This window comes from Xiphias gladius, chromosome 13, assembly GCF_016859285.1.
Source record: "Xiphias gladius isolate SHS-SW01 ecotype Sanya breed wild chromosome 13, ASM1685928v1, whole genome shotgun sequence".
Lineage (NCBI taxonomy): Eukaryota > Metazoa > Chordata > Actinopteri > Istiophoriformes > Xiphiidae > Xiphias > Xiphias gladius.
The window spans coordinates 8,137,890-8,154,627 of NC_053412.1; the positions used below are offsets into that span (position 1 = coordinate 8,137,890).

Here is a 16,738-nt window from a genome sequence, read left to right on the forward strand (position 1 = left end):
TTCCTCAGATTAATGTTGTGACCCAGTGGAGGAGCCCGACCCCTTGGTTGGGAACCACCAGACTAAACTAGCTAAATGTATATAAAGTAGTTAAAAGCAGCTCCACCTCCGGCAGCATGAGTATTGACAATCTGGTAATGCAATACATTACAATGCTTTTTTTTTTTTTTTTACACATAAGTACTTTTACTTTTGATACTTTTAAGTATATTTTGACAATGAGACTTCTTTACTTGTACTTAAGTAGGATTTTAATTTTTTTTAAATTACTAATATAGTATTTTTACATTGTGGTATTAGTACTTTGTCTTAATTAAAGGATCTGAGTACGTCCTCAACCGCTGCGGAGCAGTATAGTATAGGTATTGTATTTACCACTGGAACACCGATTGTCTTGATCATGGCTGTGGTCCACCTAAAATGTGGGTTTGGTTTCAGAGTAATGCAAAAAGAATTTAACCTTTAGCAAGATGGCCCGGGTTCATCTGTATTAGAAAGCCCTCTGACGTGTCCTTGAGCAGCACACTGCAGCCCTGTCAGCTCCAGTCAGCAGTTTTCTGTCTGAGAGGGACCTGTGACCTACTGATATGACGCTAAGAAAAAAGAAAATTCCCCTTCAGAGTATCAGTTCTTACATTATGATTACTTTCTGATATTTAAGACCACACATAAAAACGGATCATTAGAATAAAACAGGATGCATTAAGGATCTGAATTTTGTCATCTGAAAAGACACAAAGACACTGCGTATGTATGTACATTCAAAACTTTATTATGGAATACAGTGTAGAAAGCGTTTTCCCAGTCAATGCAAATGGCCTGCACAATATTACACAGTGGAAAACAGAACCAATATATAACCCACAGAAAAAGATAGAAAGAAAATCCTGCTTCCTCTTCTACTCTACTGCCCTCTGTTGGGCTTCTAATGAGCACCCTCTGAAAACCACGGACCCACCCCACTGAAACCTCAATATATACATTCCACTCACCCTTTCCTCACAGATCTTACTTGCCATTAGATGTACTACCAGAAGGAGAGGTCACACTGTATTTCTTTCTGTAATGTTGAGATGGTGACAAATCTTTAACGGGGGATTCTAGCCTACGAGCTTGAATTTACCTCTGACTAATATCTGATCCCTGCTTTCACATCCTCGCCCACGACTCGCTCTCAGCGGTGAACGCCTATCGTCTATATACAGACTCCAACGCTGTGCCTCTGAGGAGTCGAGTGTGCGTTGATGGCGGAGAGGTGAGCAGCATGCCTGAAGGGAAAGGAAGGCGAAGGAGGAAAGGAGGGAGGTAGGGGAAGGGAGGTGCTTTTGGGGGGGGGGGGGGGGGGTGAAAATCCATTATATATACAGACTGCCTGCCTGGCTGGCTATCCATCTGGAACTGCAAGTCATTTCCTCTCTACCTCACTGTCCTTCCCCTCCTCCTCTCAGCACTTCACCTGTTCTATCAGCAGAAAGCATAAATGATTACAAAACCGAAAAAAGAAACGGCGACGGCTTACGACTGGACGAAACACCAGACTGAAAATTTAAAAAAATGATATTAAAAAAAAAAAAAAAAAAAAAACCACACGCACACACGCAGAGATAATCCTAACCCATCCTGACTTCTCACATTTTTCTCTTTCCCTTCCTGCTCCCTGTAACCTTCACCCTCATACCATGCCCTTTTCAAAAAAAAGTGAGTGACATGAATCCAACCAAAAAAAAATAAAAAAAAATAAAAAATTAAATAGGGTGAATTCTGAAAGCCCCTATGCATGACGATTTTTTAACACAATATATTTCATTGAATGAGAATAATATACAAACAGAGATGATGAAGCCAGCCCCCCTCCTGTAGCTTCAGGAAAGTAGCATGGTTAAAAAAAAAAAAAAAACACACTTAAATTCCAAAATCACAGATCTCTTTTAAATGTGTATTTTACATGATATCAAAGCAGAGCCTGTTCATCTAGATTTATATATATTTTTCATCATTGTTTGAAGTCACGTGATCACAAGAAGATAATAAATGTACAATCTTGCTAGAATGACAATCTATATGTGAGAAAGGATCTCGAGAGCAGCGTTAAGATCTTGTTTTGTTTTTTTTCTGTTTTTCCAAATCCTGTTGTCATTGTTGTCATGCACTACATAGGAACAGCTAAGACTTGAGCATTACTTCAGTAACATTACACGCAATTTAAAAAAAGGACTTTACATTGGCTGATTTTTTTTTTTTTCTCCATTTTCATTCTTTTTTGAAAAACAAAACTGGAAACGATAGAGAAAAACTCTAAAGTAAAAACAGCTCATTCAGAATACATAGTTACTACTGTCATCATCAACATATTCATTATCATCAGCATCTCCAAATATCCTTAAGAGCCTTGTGTGACTTAACACAGCCCAGCTGTCCTAAGAATGCACAAAGAAAAGAGGATGGAGGGAGGAATGAGGAGGAGGAGGGGAGGGAGAGGAGGCTCACTTATACTCCAGTGTAGACTGTAGAGTGAGTGCAGTAGTGGTGCAGAAGGAGGGGGAATCACTTGGCCTCATTTACAAAAATCTTGTTGCTTGATTTAAACCTTATTTCATTATATAATCATTACAAAGAATATGATAGAAACACATGAATATGTCCCTATGTTGAAGAATGATTTGAAATGAGCGACTGATTCATCTGCAACCAGTTCGTGTAAATGAGGCCCAGGTCAGCGTGCGCCTCTTTATCCTACTGATCAGCGGTCAGATTTGCCTACAAAAGTCCACACCTAAAACTTTCCCAAGCCAAAAAAAAACGATCTATACACTGGCCCTGAATCAGTGTGGAGAGAACCCGCTTCTTTCCCCTCTGGGTGGGTTTGTTTTGATGCACTGGGCGGGGCCTTTTTCCATTCATCAGCAGGCCCAGACGGAGCAACATATAAAAACCCCTTTCTTTAATTAAAAGGCGACTTGCTCCAGTAAAGTGAACAAACTTGGTGCAAACTGGCTTGGCCACAGTGTCCGCCCAGGCAAGAACGAAAGAGAATCCTGGCTACGTTCGCTCCATATGCTCGTGACTGACTATTTCAGTCACACAATGATCTAAGCCGCACTGCCTTTTGGAGACGTGGGACTAGTCGGAGGGGGAGGATGGGGGAGGGGAGGTGTGTGATGTGTGGGAGGAGATGTTCTTGTTTGTGTATTTATGTGTGTGTGTGTGTGTGTGTGTGTGTGCGCATGTGTATGTGTGTAAACGTGACATCCGCCTCAGTTCTGCATCTGCTCAAAGAACTTGTAGGTCGGGTTCTCGTAACCGTTCTGCTGCATCTTAGACAGGTGGCGCTCCTCGGGGGTGACGGCAGCGTCCACCTGGAGATGGGCCAGAGAGGGGGGGGGTTACAGCCACAAACACTCATATAGTGTGCACAAGTATAAGAGATCTACATTTTTAATGTTTCCTGGATATGATTATTTTAAGAGTAATTGACAAAAATGAAGTAACAAGGCTGACCCAACTACCGCATTTTTTTTTTTTAATTAAACGGCTAATCAAAGTTCTGAAATGATAAATGAGGATAATTACACAAGCAAAGCAGGAAATTAATTGGTAACGCTCATGAATTTAATTATACGTAATAGGTTTTTGTTTTTTTTCCGCTCTACATTTTACGCCTTTTTCAGAGTTTAATGGAACATACATACATACATACATACATATATACACACACACACATACGCCAATACAAGTGCAATAGTGAAAGACAGCTTGAACACACACACGCAGGCACCCTCACACACCAGATTGACTGCCGCGCAGAACAGCTTGTATACAGCACACACAAACACAGGTCAGCTGTTTCTCACCTCGATAACGCCGTGGTGGATGGAGGTGTACTGCTTCTTCCTCAGCATCACCAAGGTGATGACGATCACGGTCGCTATGACGACTCCTCCAACCATCAGGCCGATGATGGCGCCCTTGTTGGAGCCCACGTCCTCTGCGAAGAAGACCTGTGTGGAGTTGAAGGGCAGACGTCGGGCGGGTGATGTTTCAGTCACACGGCAACAACCGATTACGACCGGCGGATTTAAAACCTGATGACTTTAATACTGTGAAGGTAAAATGCTGTCTTTCACACTAACCACACTGAGGACTTGTCTTTACACAGCTGTTTTTCTACCATGGAAATGAGTGGAGTTTATTAATGAGCGTAGTTTTAGTTTTCAACCCAGGAGGAGAGATAACTGTGCTTTGAAGTGGCTCTGATGTCACTTCCCCTCAGGGAGACAATGATCTCTTGTAGCTGCTGCTACCTACAGCTCATTTACTTCTGTTTCTCCCCAGTTTTCATTTACTCAAGTCGTTTTGCAGCGCGTGCTTTGTGTATTTACATCATGTATCTATTTTTATCATTTTTAAAATTGTGTCATTACAGAGTCAAATTTAGCTCGAAAATAACTGCTGCGCTGCTGGGGAACAAAGGCCCAACACGTAATAACACATGGACATGACACATATTGTAAGCGGACTTATTTTTGAGGTATAATTTCCTGGTGGGGACTTTAATTTCTTCCTAGGGCTGTCAGTTGATTAATGGAACGCAGAGCAAAACATAAAGAAGTAGTGATGCAGCATGACCGAACTCCAACACAACTCTACACATCACAATGCCGCAATACATGATTTTAAAGAAATTCCCGAAACAAAATGAAGGCTTCGGCTTGGATTACGCTTCTCTCTGGAGCTCATTTCTCACACAGTACAAGAATAAATGGCGTCTTTTGAAGGGAGGAAAACAAGTCCTGATATCTCCACCTATGCTGACGTTTGTGTCAACTGGCACAGACTTCAAAACACCACTAATGCATCCTGACATCTTAACACCCCTGCTTGTGCCGTTGACTGGGGACTTAATTTCAGGCTGGGGAGCCTCCTCCGCAATAATCCTGCAGGACGGCGATTGGGGTTACAGTGAATATCAAAATTAAGAGGCTGGGTTAAGGAGGCAGCCTGACACACTGTCTGCTCCTTGAGAATGTAAGAAATGTGATATGTAATAAAATGTAGGGATTAAGGGATTAAAGCCTTTAGGTGAGAGGAATAAGGTACGCGGTTTATAATTTGACTGAGGATGGATTGAGGTTTTTGTGCTGGTATTACAATACTGGATGAGATTAATGAATGAATGCAGAACTGGGTTGGAGACTTATTATTTTTTGTATAATAACCTGTGGCTGACCAGTGAAATATTTACAGGCATAAACAGCACAAAACTTAACTCTGATCAGGGGACAGTGGATTTTAGAGAAAAGCAGGCAAGCGTGACGCACGCATTATCACGGCTGTCTCCATGGACACCTGTCTCCATGGTGACAATCTTGAGAGTCTACCAGGAGGACAAAGTGATGGACCTGACTGTGTGTGTCTGTGTGTGTACTTGTGGGCTAGAGGGTTCAGAGTGCAAGCTTGCACGTGTCAGTAAATCCATCATCATGTGTTTGCATGTTTGTGTCTCTTTCTCAATGTTTATTAATTAGCCTGTGTGTTTACACAAATCAGTGAGTTTGAAACGAGTCTGAATATCTGCACTGTCTGTGACAGAGTGAGCTTGTTTCTGCGCTCGGGCGTTTGTGTGTGTGTCGGTTTACCAGTTTCTGGTGGTGAACTTCATATTCAGTGCTCTGTCGGTCCTCCGTCTCCATCCGCAGCTCAGGAATAGCTTCCATCTTCATTCCAGTCACTGGCAAGGGGAAGGAAAAGTACTATCTATTATGAATGGTGACACGCAGCCGCTTTGTCCTCCTCACACAAACGTGCGGAAATCAAACTCACTCGCTCAAGCGGGACGGAAAGCGGAGTACTGGATGTAACAGCAGTATGAAATGAATATAGCACATATAGCACAGCATATGCAGTGTGCATGGCCCCTGCAGCTGCATCACAAATTATCCAACAGCCGCAGCTGGCGCCTTAATGGAGGTCAAGTGGAGTTGGCGATGTGCAAATAATGGCTGCGAGAGGGAGGTTTTGTTACGCTGGAAGCTACTTTACCAAGGCAACATCAACCGTGAGCTTAGTAGTTTATGATTGACTATCTATTATTACCTACATATGTTCTCAAGACAATGATTGTTAGGAGAGCAGATACCATGATTTACTGGCTAACAAGCACTGATAATGAACTACATATACTGGTAGCACTTCCTAACAAGGCATCTTTTATTGAGGGTTAATAACAATATAATAACTAACAGCCTTATTCATTTTGAATGAACAAATAACTCATGCTTTATAGAGCACTTGTAAACCAATATCAAATTAACCCATTATAAAGGGCAACTTATTATAAATGGCTACCCATACATCAGGACTGTAGAGTCCTAGAAGAGTTTTCTGGACATTTATACCAACCTGGCCGTGTGGGAATGCCTCTGTCAGGATTAGGGCGAGAGTCCACTGGCTCAACTAGAAGGAGAGAGAGAGAGAGAAATTTTCACTTTTAAATCATTTTGCTTGCTTCCTGCCATGTAGCATTTTTTGGATGTAATTTTAATCAACACTGAAGCAGCCAAAATGTAGGTGCCTTTCTCTGACGTTCTTATTTGCGTTATCGGTAAATACCCTGGTTGTCAGTGTTGGGCTGGTTGAAGATCTCGGGGTGGATGAAGCCAACTCCCGTCAGGCCCAGAGTGTCTTCCTGGGGCAAAAGGTCGGTCTGGCCGTCTCCCAGCTCCTGGTCGGGCATCAGTGCGTCGTTGCCATAGCTCACCCTCACGTCCGTTTGCAGGTTGGCCAGCTGCTGGGCCATCTCCGCCTGCTCCCTCTGCAGAAGCTCTGAATGGACATGATAAGGAGGCAGAAAGGAAGGTGGGAGGTCAGAGGAGACAAGAAATATGGAGGACAGAAGGAAGGGAGTGTCACTTCATTTATCCAACTATTATCAAACCTCTTCCCGTCTGTGCTGATGATAAAAGAATGAAGACCTTTCTTTGGTAATTAGATTTAAAAAACCAATAAAAAACAACTAACATTTTGAAATTGCCATTGTGTTTATACTCTGCTTAAAGAAAATACTATATAATATGCAATGACCCGTGCCAATGTTTCTCTATCAGAGGGGACAGACAGCCTGTAAGTAGTGTTTAGCTCAATTTTTTTTTTTTTTACAATCGACCCGGTGCTTATTAATGACTGAATGGTGCTTTTACTTCTGTGTATGTTTATTCCTGCGTGTGTGTGTGTGTTTTGCCGGGTAGCGCAGACTGCGACAGTCTCCGAGACAGAGACGCAGATGGCTGTGTGACGCACACAACTCCAATAAACCCAAAAAACACAGAGAAACCTAACAAATGCAGGGACGGGAAGAGGATTTATCTTCCCGGCAAACAGTTTCATTTGACTCTGAACGGAAGAATTAGGCCAAATGGCTCCAAAGCCCTTTTCAACAAAACAAAAAAAAAAAAAAAAAGTATTTTTTTTAGGGCTGGATTTTGGAGCGTTCAATCTCTCTGATACATGTAGCACAATCAGGACAGTGTGTCTTCCTCCGTATCTCTCTTATGCCAGGGTCAGTAGTCGTACAGTGAACATCTAGAAGGACATCTAAAATTCATATGAACAAGGTGTAGTGACATGTCATTCTGAAGGATTTTTATTTTCTTGTCTCTCTATTAACTGCTCTAAGCTAAAAAAACCCTTTCCATCTTTCTTGGTTTCACCTCTATGGCTACAATATAATTGCCTGTATATTGTTAAGGCTGGGATTTTTTGCCTTTTAGCTTCTAATGCTAATTGGATTCTATTTTTGATGGAATTTAACGCTTCAATGTGAGCGTCTCGAGTGTGGAACTGACAAACTCACCAACTTGGTCCTGGATATCGTCGGCCACACCGGGCACCTTGTAGAGAAGTCCCAGAGACTGGTTCATACGCTCCTCAATGACACGCAGGTGGGTCAGCACCTGTTGCATACACACATACAAAAAATCTTGCAATAGCTTTCCTTTTCCTAGGAAAAAACAACATTAAAGTGAAATGACAATGTAAATAAAAGTAAAGTAAATTCTATTTATATACTGAATAGGTCTATAAATACTGCTTTAAATGAGGGTAAAAGAATCAAATTACCTGAGGTCTCATCTGGGCTGCCTTCTTGGGATCCACCATGCGGACGTGTTCAAAGTGTTTGAGGGTGTGCTGCCTGTCCTTCTGCTCGGCACGGACGTACTTCTTCAACAGGCTGAAGACGTGGCGAGGCTACAAAGGACGGGGAGAGGACGAGACAGATGGTTAACAGCAAGGGAAGGACAGTGTGATGTATTTATATATAGTCTGGATCGGAAAACAAACCAACCAAAGCTATAATTTGTTCCGATGAAACAAAACCCCAAATGATTTCTTTAGTCAGTTACACCGTTGTTCTCCATTCTCTGCAGCATTCTCTATGCTGCATGACTATTAATGGTAAATGTACAAGTTTCGCCTCTAAATATTTTCAACTCCGCGTAGAATTTGTACAAAGCAATCCAATACATTTATCTAATACTTCAAAATATTACATTTAACTAATATTATGAAGTATACACTGTATAAAAAGCTATAGGAGAACGTTGCCAAACTGTGTATAAAGCGTACCCTGGGTGGGTCCTGCTGCAGGGCCGTCAGGTAGCTCTCCAGAGCCAGGCGACGGCGGTCGTTGAGCAGAGCCTCCACCCGGGCCATGTGGGTCTCCACCAGCTGCTGGCGCTCACTGGCTGCCTCCTGCTCCAGCGCCTCCACCTTCTCCTGGAAACGCTGCATGCAAACACAGGGCACAGAGCTATGACAGGGCACCAAAAAACACTTGGGTGCTTTTGTATGTGTCAAGTTTATTCGTGTCTTACCTGGATGACAGTCTTCTTGTCAGCACGTGGAAGATTCTTGGCTTCCCTCTCAGCCTCTTCCCACTCTCTCATCACCTGAGTGCAAGAAAAGGAGGGAAAAACATTAATTACATCTGTCAATCTACTTAATCTTTTCACATGTTCTATCACGGGTTGATTTTACACTTGAGTGAAACATCTCGTTGCTCTTTGTGGCACAGATCCGATCTTGTCACGGCTTTCTGAATGAAAAAAAATACGACATTACACACGGCTATGAGACGATATCATCTGGGCTGCAGAGGGTAAATATTAGATTCTTCCGCTCTGGGTAAATAATCCTTTCAGATTGTGCATGTTGATATTTGTTTTTTGCTTTGTAAATCATATTGGGGAATTGTATCCGAGTTCAAAGTGCAGTATTACAGAGACTGTAAAAGCCTTAAAATCAACATATCTGTTCCCTTTTTGGCCAGTTTCATCTTCTTTAGAAAGACGATTGTACATCCTCTCTGAATCACTGGGGGGGGATTTTTTTTTTTTCCAGCTCAGGCCTTTACCAAAGACATGACCTAACTGTATCTGTAAGGGTGAAGTTAAAGTGTGTGAAATGACAGGATAGCTCCCCAAGCTAAACAAACAGACTTAATCAAGAGCGGTGCAGAAACGTTTGGACAAAAAAAAAAGAAAAAAAGAAAAGAGGTTGCTTTAAATGCCATACAAGGTTGTTAGGGTTCTTATCTGGAGCTTTTAAAACTGTGACGTTGCCGAGGACCATCTGGCTCTCCGCCGGAGAGCGAGCCGGTTGATTAAAGAAGACAATTAAAGTTGAAATGGCTCAGTCGGCTTACCCGGAGGGGATTAACAAACACACCTATTCGTTTTACTTGCCACACCTTTTTCCCCTCCATTTTCTATTCATAGAAATATCTTGGTCCTCTCCCTGCTACAAATAAAATCTTCCTTTCTGTTCTCCCTGCACCGCCACCATAACTCATTCACATGCATGTGGTGACTGCTGATCAACTTTAAGCCTGTTAAATCTAAAAATAAAAACATAATAAACAAACAAACAATCTTTCCTTCCCCTTCCTTCTCTGCCAGTACCTGGGACATCCTCTCACGGTGCTTGGCCTCCAGGCTCTCCTTGGCCTTCTGGAAGTGGGCATGTTCGTTTTCGTCAGTGGGTGTCTCCAGGTAGTGGTCCACGGCGTCAGGGGAGCTGGGCGTGGCTGTGGGTACTGCATGAAATGGAAGCAGAGTGAGAAAAGGAGGAGGCAGGGAGGTGAAAAGACTTTCAGAGGAGCATCTTTTTAATTGCACACTTTGATTTTGGTTTTATCGGGTACCGGCTGTGTTGCCTCAGCACACATAAACACAAAACACAGAGCCTAAAATGGGTTAATAGGGTTAGAAAATGAGATAGTAGATGTAGCTGGAAGCCAGAACCCTCCAAAAGCAAACAAGTGAATGCCTCAGATGGCCTGAAGTCCTTTGTAGAAAAGAGACAACGTCCCTCTCTCATTTATATAACTTCATTCAGAGCGTGATATGGCTCTCCTGCCAAAACACTGACGCTGTGGGCTCTGAAGCACAGACTGAATTGTAGTCGACCTACCAGCCAGAAATGTAAGTGGATCATATTATAATATTTTGTGAAACCTAGATTTAATCAGTGGAAAGTTGATTATCTTTCACAAGTGTGCTGTCAAAAGCGGTTGATGGCGCGTGTGCGGATCTGTGTGCGAGGGGGTGCGTGCATCCGTGAAGATCGCACCTAATGTGAAATTGGTTATGTCTGATGAGAGCCCATGCTGCAAAGGAAACACAAAAATGAGTTGTTTTTCACTTTGCCGAGTGTCCTCCAAAATCATTTAAAGGATCAGGTCACCCAAATTACAAATAAAAACAAATAACATTTTAACTCTAGCAGTATCATGTAGATAGTTTTGGTTTCATTTACCCAAGGTTAGAGATTTCTGTCTTTATCTCAAGACAATGGAGGTCAGTTTGTGGAGCACTGGAAAATTCAGTGGCAACATGTCTTTTCAAGAATTAGTTTCCTTGTTGCTCTGGATAATCCCCAGAACACACTGTCGGCAGTTTTCACACAGTGACTATTTGTTATCCAGGGAAACAGGGACATTTCTTGTGGGAAGAGATTTTTTTTTCAGTCTTATCTTTCAGTGCTGTGAGCACCACAGATGAAATTCCAATCACCTCTACTGTATTGAGGTGGCGGCAAAAATCTCCGAGGCTGATATCTCTAATCTGGGTAAATAAGACTATCTATATGGTTAGATAACACTAAGAGTAAGAGTAAGTGATAACGACCCCTTAACTGCAGTACACTGTATTTAAAGTGGCAATCTAATCTAATTCAATTCCTTGTTTTTAAAGTTTTTATATTCCATTTTTCTTTTGTCATTGCTATTAAGCATTCACAGCTGTAGTGTTGTACACATTGTATATTTTTTCAGAAATCAAAGCACTGTGACATACTCTTCCTTAGAATTTCTGTTTCCTCACTAATTCCCCATTTGCACCATTTTATCTGAATGCCTTCCATAAGTAACACTATGGAACAAACAACTTAGCATATTACTTTTTGCTAAAAATGCCACTATGCAATGCTTCCCTTATGATAGATAAAAAATTACAGTTTTGTGAGACTACACCTGTGAGTGATGGAGCAAAATGATAGTAATGCAGAGTCATTAATGTCAGAAATATTGATTTACTTCCCAATAATGGGAAGTAAATTGATTTTTCTGACAGTAACAATGTCGCACTAAACTCGATAGTTTACTCGAAAGTGCGAGGTACATTTTTTTTTTTTTGGGAGGGGGGGTTCTCACCTCCACTAAGAGAGGAACCAAAAAAAAGTCAATGTCAAAAACAAACATTCACATAAATACACGTACTTACACCCTCACACACAATGTGGATAAAGTTAGTTCAAAATATAGGGAGATGGAGATAGCACGACTCCTTTTTGCTGCAGGGCAGATCATACACTTTGCGACGGAGACGCACACGTACAGTACACAGACACATCGAGCAAGGTCACCGAACCTCCCAGAGCACTGAAATCAGCGTCAGAGCCATTCACTTAAAACCGCCTTCCGCTCCCCACTATAACACACTACCCGCGCACACACACACACACACACACACACACACACACACACACACACACACACACACACACACACACACACACACACACACACACACAGTCTCCCGGCAATGAAAAAAAAATAAAAAAAATGCCGGGGGAAAAAATAGGTTGACAATCCAGGAGTGAGTTACTGTTTAAAATTAAATCAGTTCAGTTTGTGACTGAATGATCATGTCAAGCCCAACAGAGAGGTGAGAAGTCTCCATTATTAAGAAGTTCCACTGGACCAACATATTAACAAAGTGTAAAAATCATCAAACGGTCATCCCTATTTTCAGTGCGGCCACTGATAATCAATCATCACAATGCGATATGGAAGGCAGGTATGCTCTTAGAGTGTGTAATGATGTATTGATGAGTTTTTCCTTTACCGCTGCCTAGGAAACGCATCACATTTCCAAAATTGCAGCAGGGTAATTTGACAGCTGACTAAAGTAAATTGAATTAACCGGTTCCTCTGTGACAAGGATGGAATAACGTAAGCAGGCCTGCAATGTGTCAGGGATGTAAAGGATAATATGCAGCCAGGTGAGGATTATTGCAAAAATAATTCCTCCCTGGATGGTTTTACAGCTCATATTCATGCTAAAGTAACATATAAGATGATGCCCATGAAATGACTGTATTCAGAGAAATGATAGTAGTTATCATACATGCTCTACAGGGCAACAACACTTTGTGATGTAACCATTACATTGCTCTGCAGGGCAACAGTGTAACCATTGTAATGTAAAGGAAAAGTGTCATAGTGTCATTCAGCCTCTACAGCAAATAGTCCATGAAAATGAACCTGTATCTTAACCATTGTTACCGGAGCATGCAGCTTTTGGCACCATGTTTCACTACTTAATTCTTTATACAGATAACTAAATTCAACTTTAATCTGATATTCAGAAACACCAAACCAAAGAGTCTCTTCACTGGGGGTTCTGAAAAGCCATGTAGTAAAATGTGTTTCTAGTTACTGCTAAAACACCGCACCAGCTCTCAACATCTTTCAAAAAAAAAAAACTAGAACCAGAGTGGCTCAAAGTAAAATTCAGCGTAAAATGTAAATCCATCTCACAATAGAAGGATTCCGCCTACGGACTGGCCTCAGTGTGAAAGCAAAGGGAACAGTGGCAATCAGGTTTGTGGCTTGAAGAATCCACAAAGGATTACAGGAAAGGTAAAATCTGGTTTTGGTGCAAACATATTTATTTGCTTGACGGACACACACACACACACACACACACACACACCAAGGCGGTGAGGAAAGAGTAAATGTTAGCCAGGAATGGAGCTGACAGGTAGGGAAGGTCTAGAATAGAAGCACACCAAACGAGAAACTTTTGACCAGCCGTTAATATCTAGTGGACAGCTCAGACAGCGAGTAAAAGCGAGGGTTAGAGACAAACCGGAGATCAAAACAAGTGCCACTCAGACCAGCGTGCTGGTCGGGGTCGGCTGCTGTCGGCAGGACTTACTGACGCTGCTGCAGACAGACAGGCAGTACTCCTCTGACTCAAAGTTATTCCTGTTGCCTCCGCAGCCCCCGTAGATAAACTGAACACAGCGGCCCTCCTGTCGGTCAAAGTACCAGCGGGGCAGCATGGCCCGGCATGGACCAGTCTCTGCGTTGGCCCAGCACACATCTTGGAGGACACACACACACACACACATACTTGTCATCATTCCTCAAGCTACCAAAAAAGTCTCCTTAGCTCACCATACACCATGTCAAAGTCTCTGTAATCAGAACTTTGTAAAGATCTATAAAACACAGACATATTATGGAAATTAAAAAAAACTTAATGTTACGTAACAGGGCATCCTGAAGAAAGCCAGGTTTAGGCATTATTAATGCTGCTTGCGACTGAATTTAAGGCCAATTTAACACCGAAATGAAGAAACAATGCCGGTAGAGCCAATTCTGATTCTAATGGAACATAGCTAATGAAAGCTATGAAAAGACAAATGAGCACAATAAGAAAAATGACAGGAGGAAATTAATTCATGAGAAACGAAGTCCGACTGGGTTTAGCGAAGCATAAAAAAAATGGGGAAAACATGTTTTGTACGTTGCACTACGAAGCTCGTTCCACCCTGATCTAATGCAAAGAAACCTGTCACCTGATTACAGTATTTAAGATGTTAACATTTCTTTAAAGGGCTTCCATATGGAAAATGTCCAAGGTTTTTCAAGGACCTTCACAAACCCTTTTAAATAAACCAAACAGAAATGTAACTATTTTTAAAAGGATTGATGTGAACTAAGACTACACGCGCACACGCCCACGTCAGAAATGCTCCTCACCCCTGACAACTTCTTCCACAGACTCGGTGGTGGTGGTGGTGGTGGTTGTCATGGCAACATTGGTGGTGGGCTCGCCTGCATCATCGTTGTCGTCGAGCGTGTCGATGTCGTCGTCGTCTCCTTCCTCCTCTTCCTCTTCCTCCACCACCTCTTCGTCCTCCTCTCCATCTCCGTCCTGGTCGGTGACCAGTAGGTCCTCTTCCTCCTCTTGTTCCTCCTCGTCTTCCTCGGCCACTTCCTCCTCCTCCATCTCCTCCACTTCCTCGTCCTCCTCTACCACAGATGGCCTGGTTTCCTCTTGCTGCTCCGCTGGCTCTGGCTCCCGCACCATACTGGGAGAGAAGGATGGATTGATAGAAAAAGGGAGAGGGGGGAGGAAGGAAAGGGAGAAAAGATGAAGGTTGGGGGGGGAGGGGTGAAAAGACATATGGTGTCATCAAGAGCAATTTGGTAAAGGAAAGGTGTCAGAGAAAGAGGGATGAGGAGGACAAGGAGGACGAATGAGAGGGAGGGAAGGACAGACTCTAAATTATAACCAACCTGTAGTTTGCTTTCATGGAGAGAAATGTTATCCTCATGGCAACGTTGAAAATGAAAGTGGCAGCATCTACGATCATTAGGGCGCTGATGTATTACTCTGCCGCTGCGTCGCCCTCATTTATCTGTGCGTGTGTATGTGAGCGTGTGTACCTGGTGTCAGAGTAGTCGGTCTCCGCTCCGCCCCACCAGACATCGGAATCGTCGGCGTCTTGCTCGGCGCTGTCGGCGTCCCGTTCCGCCTCGGCGGGACAGCACACAAACTCCACCCCTCGGAAACGGTCGATGCCGCACGGCAACAGCATCCCGTAGTCGTGAAGATTCATGGTGCGGTCTCCACAGGACTGAAGAAGGTCAGAGCGAGAAACACACAGAGACAAAGCGGAAAAGATCGGTATAAATAGTCATGCTAACCATTGCAGTAGGGTGAGAGTGCGCGTGTGTGTGTGTGTGCTCACCTCCTTGGCCACAGTGTGCCAGTGCAGGTGGCTCTCACACTGGTCCATGCGCTCCTGGTGCAGGAACTTGCACTTGTCAGGGACGAGCAAGGCGTCACTCACAAACTCTCCCACTGCAGCAAAAACAACATTTCGTATTTATAATTCATACACAACAGGCAGCTTCAGCCCAGCGTTCTGACTGACTGAAGACACATTTCAACCAACACTGATTACTCCAATAAAGCATAGCAGACTCTAACTCCTTGCTTGCTACAGTAACTCATGAGAGAAAAAATCTTGTCTTTGCTTCTCCTGCTTTTAAAGGCTAAAAAGGACATGTCTTCACACAAGTAGTGAAATCTGCGAGTCGGACTCACCCAGGCAGCGGTAGGGCACAACGATATGCATGTGACTGCGACACGGCTTGCGCCCCTTCTTGCACCAGTTCTGGATGCTGACTGGCTGGTTGGCCTCCACTACATTGGTAATCTGGAGCTCTGGGTACACCTGCACACACAGTATTGTATATTGTAATGGTGTCATAGCACGACAAAAAGGTGAAAGAGAGCAGAATAGGTTTTCCTCTTCACATCAACATTTTGTTCACGAACACTGGTAACCTTTTTAGCACCTGCTCAGCAGTGGGAACCACAAACACAGAAATGATGCATTCAACCCCTCTGTGTCCTACACACACTTGCAAATATTTCTCAACAATTTCTACTCCTGCACTATTCACTTTTTAGTCTTTATGCCCATGCAGTTCTCTTCCCCTTTCTTTTTAACTCTTACAGCGGTTTCTTTTGTCTTTGGTCTTGCACTCTAGAGAAACTGTCTATTAACTTGGAAAATTTGGGGAAAAAAAGTTTAGGGATCCTTGTTTTCCAAAATATTCTGAAGTGCTCGCTGATGCCGTTTCTGCTTGGCAGACTCTGCTGTGTTTACCTCGTGTTCTCCTCAGTCATGCATGACATCTGCCTCTGCACAATATTCAGTGTGTCATCCCTCTCCAAATACCTCTGCCCTCACCTTTCTCCATAACACCTTCTTTTCTATTTTCTCTCCGTTCACGCCTCTTGCAATGCAGACGAAAAAAATAACAATTCCATAAACTTCTTGTTCCTTGTACTCTCGTATTTCCCATGTCAGCTCTTTCATTCAGCTTTGAGTAGGAACATTTTCATGTTTTCCATATTTCTATTTTCTTTTTGATATGTAAGTTCAAATTCTGGGACCCAAGACTGATTTGGTAAGTATTTGTTCGTTATCGCCGTATTTGTTATTAGTGGTATAACTGGATAGATTAACTTACCTTCCTTTGAGCCTGTCTTAAATGCTTTTCAGAGAAATCTCCTTATGCATCACCTCTTCTTATCAGACACCTCCCTTTGATCATTTCTTTTTATACGTAGTGCGTTTACGCAGTGATACTCTA

The 16,738-nt window shown here is 42.8% G+C and overlaps 1 protein-coding gene across 2 annotated transcripts in view; it reads right to left on the bottom strand.

Annotated features, from left to right (window-relative positions):
• Window positions 1-750: 750 nt before the first annotated feature.
• The window catches only part of appa (amyloid beta (A4) precursor protein a), a 34,197-nt gene continuing 18,209 nt past the window's right edge, over window positions 751-16,738 (bottom strand). The window contains exons 3-17 of one of the 2 annotated variants that reach the window (XM_040141910.1): window positions 15,681-15,810; window positions 15,322-15,434; window positions 15,017-15,207; window positions 14,327-14,658; window positions 13,497-13,664; window positions 9,957-10,090; window positions 8,871-8,945; window positions 8,623-8,781; window positions 8,116-8,244; window positions 7,850-7,949; window positions 6,610-6,822; window positions 6,400-6,453; window positions 5,637-5,728; window positions 3,852-3,998; window positions 751-3,356 (exon numbers count right to left, since the gene is read on the bottom strand). In XM_040141910.1, coding sequence (XP_039997844.1) covers window positions 3,255-3,356; window positions 3,852-3,998; window positions 5,637-5,728; window positions 6,400-6,453; window positions 6,610-6,822; window positions 7,850-7,949; window positions 8,116-8,244; window positions 8,623-8,781; window positions 8,871-8,945; window positions 9,957-10,090; window positions 13,497-13,664; window positions 14,327-14,658; window positions 15,017-15,207; window positions 15,322-15,434; window positions 15,681-15,810 — 2,139 coding nt within the window. In that variant the 3' untranslated portion in view covers window positions 751-3,254. The remainder of the gene's footprint in view (window positions 3,357-3,851; window positions 3,999-5,636; window positions 5,729-6,399; window positions 6,454-6,609; window positions 6,823-7,849; window positions 7,950-8,115; window positions 8,245-8,622; window positions 8,782-8,870; window positions 8,946-9,956; window positions 10,091-13,496; window positions 13,665-14,326; window positions 14,659-15,016; window positions 15,208-15,321; window positions 15,435-15,680; window positions 15,811-16,738) is intronic. The other variant, XM_040141911.1, reaches the window with a different exon arrangement.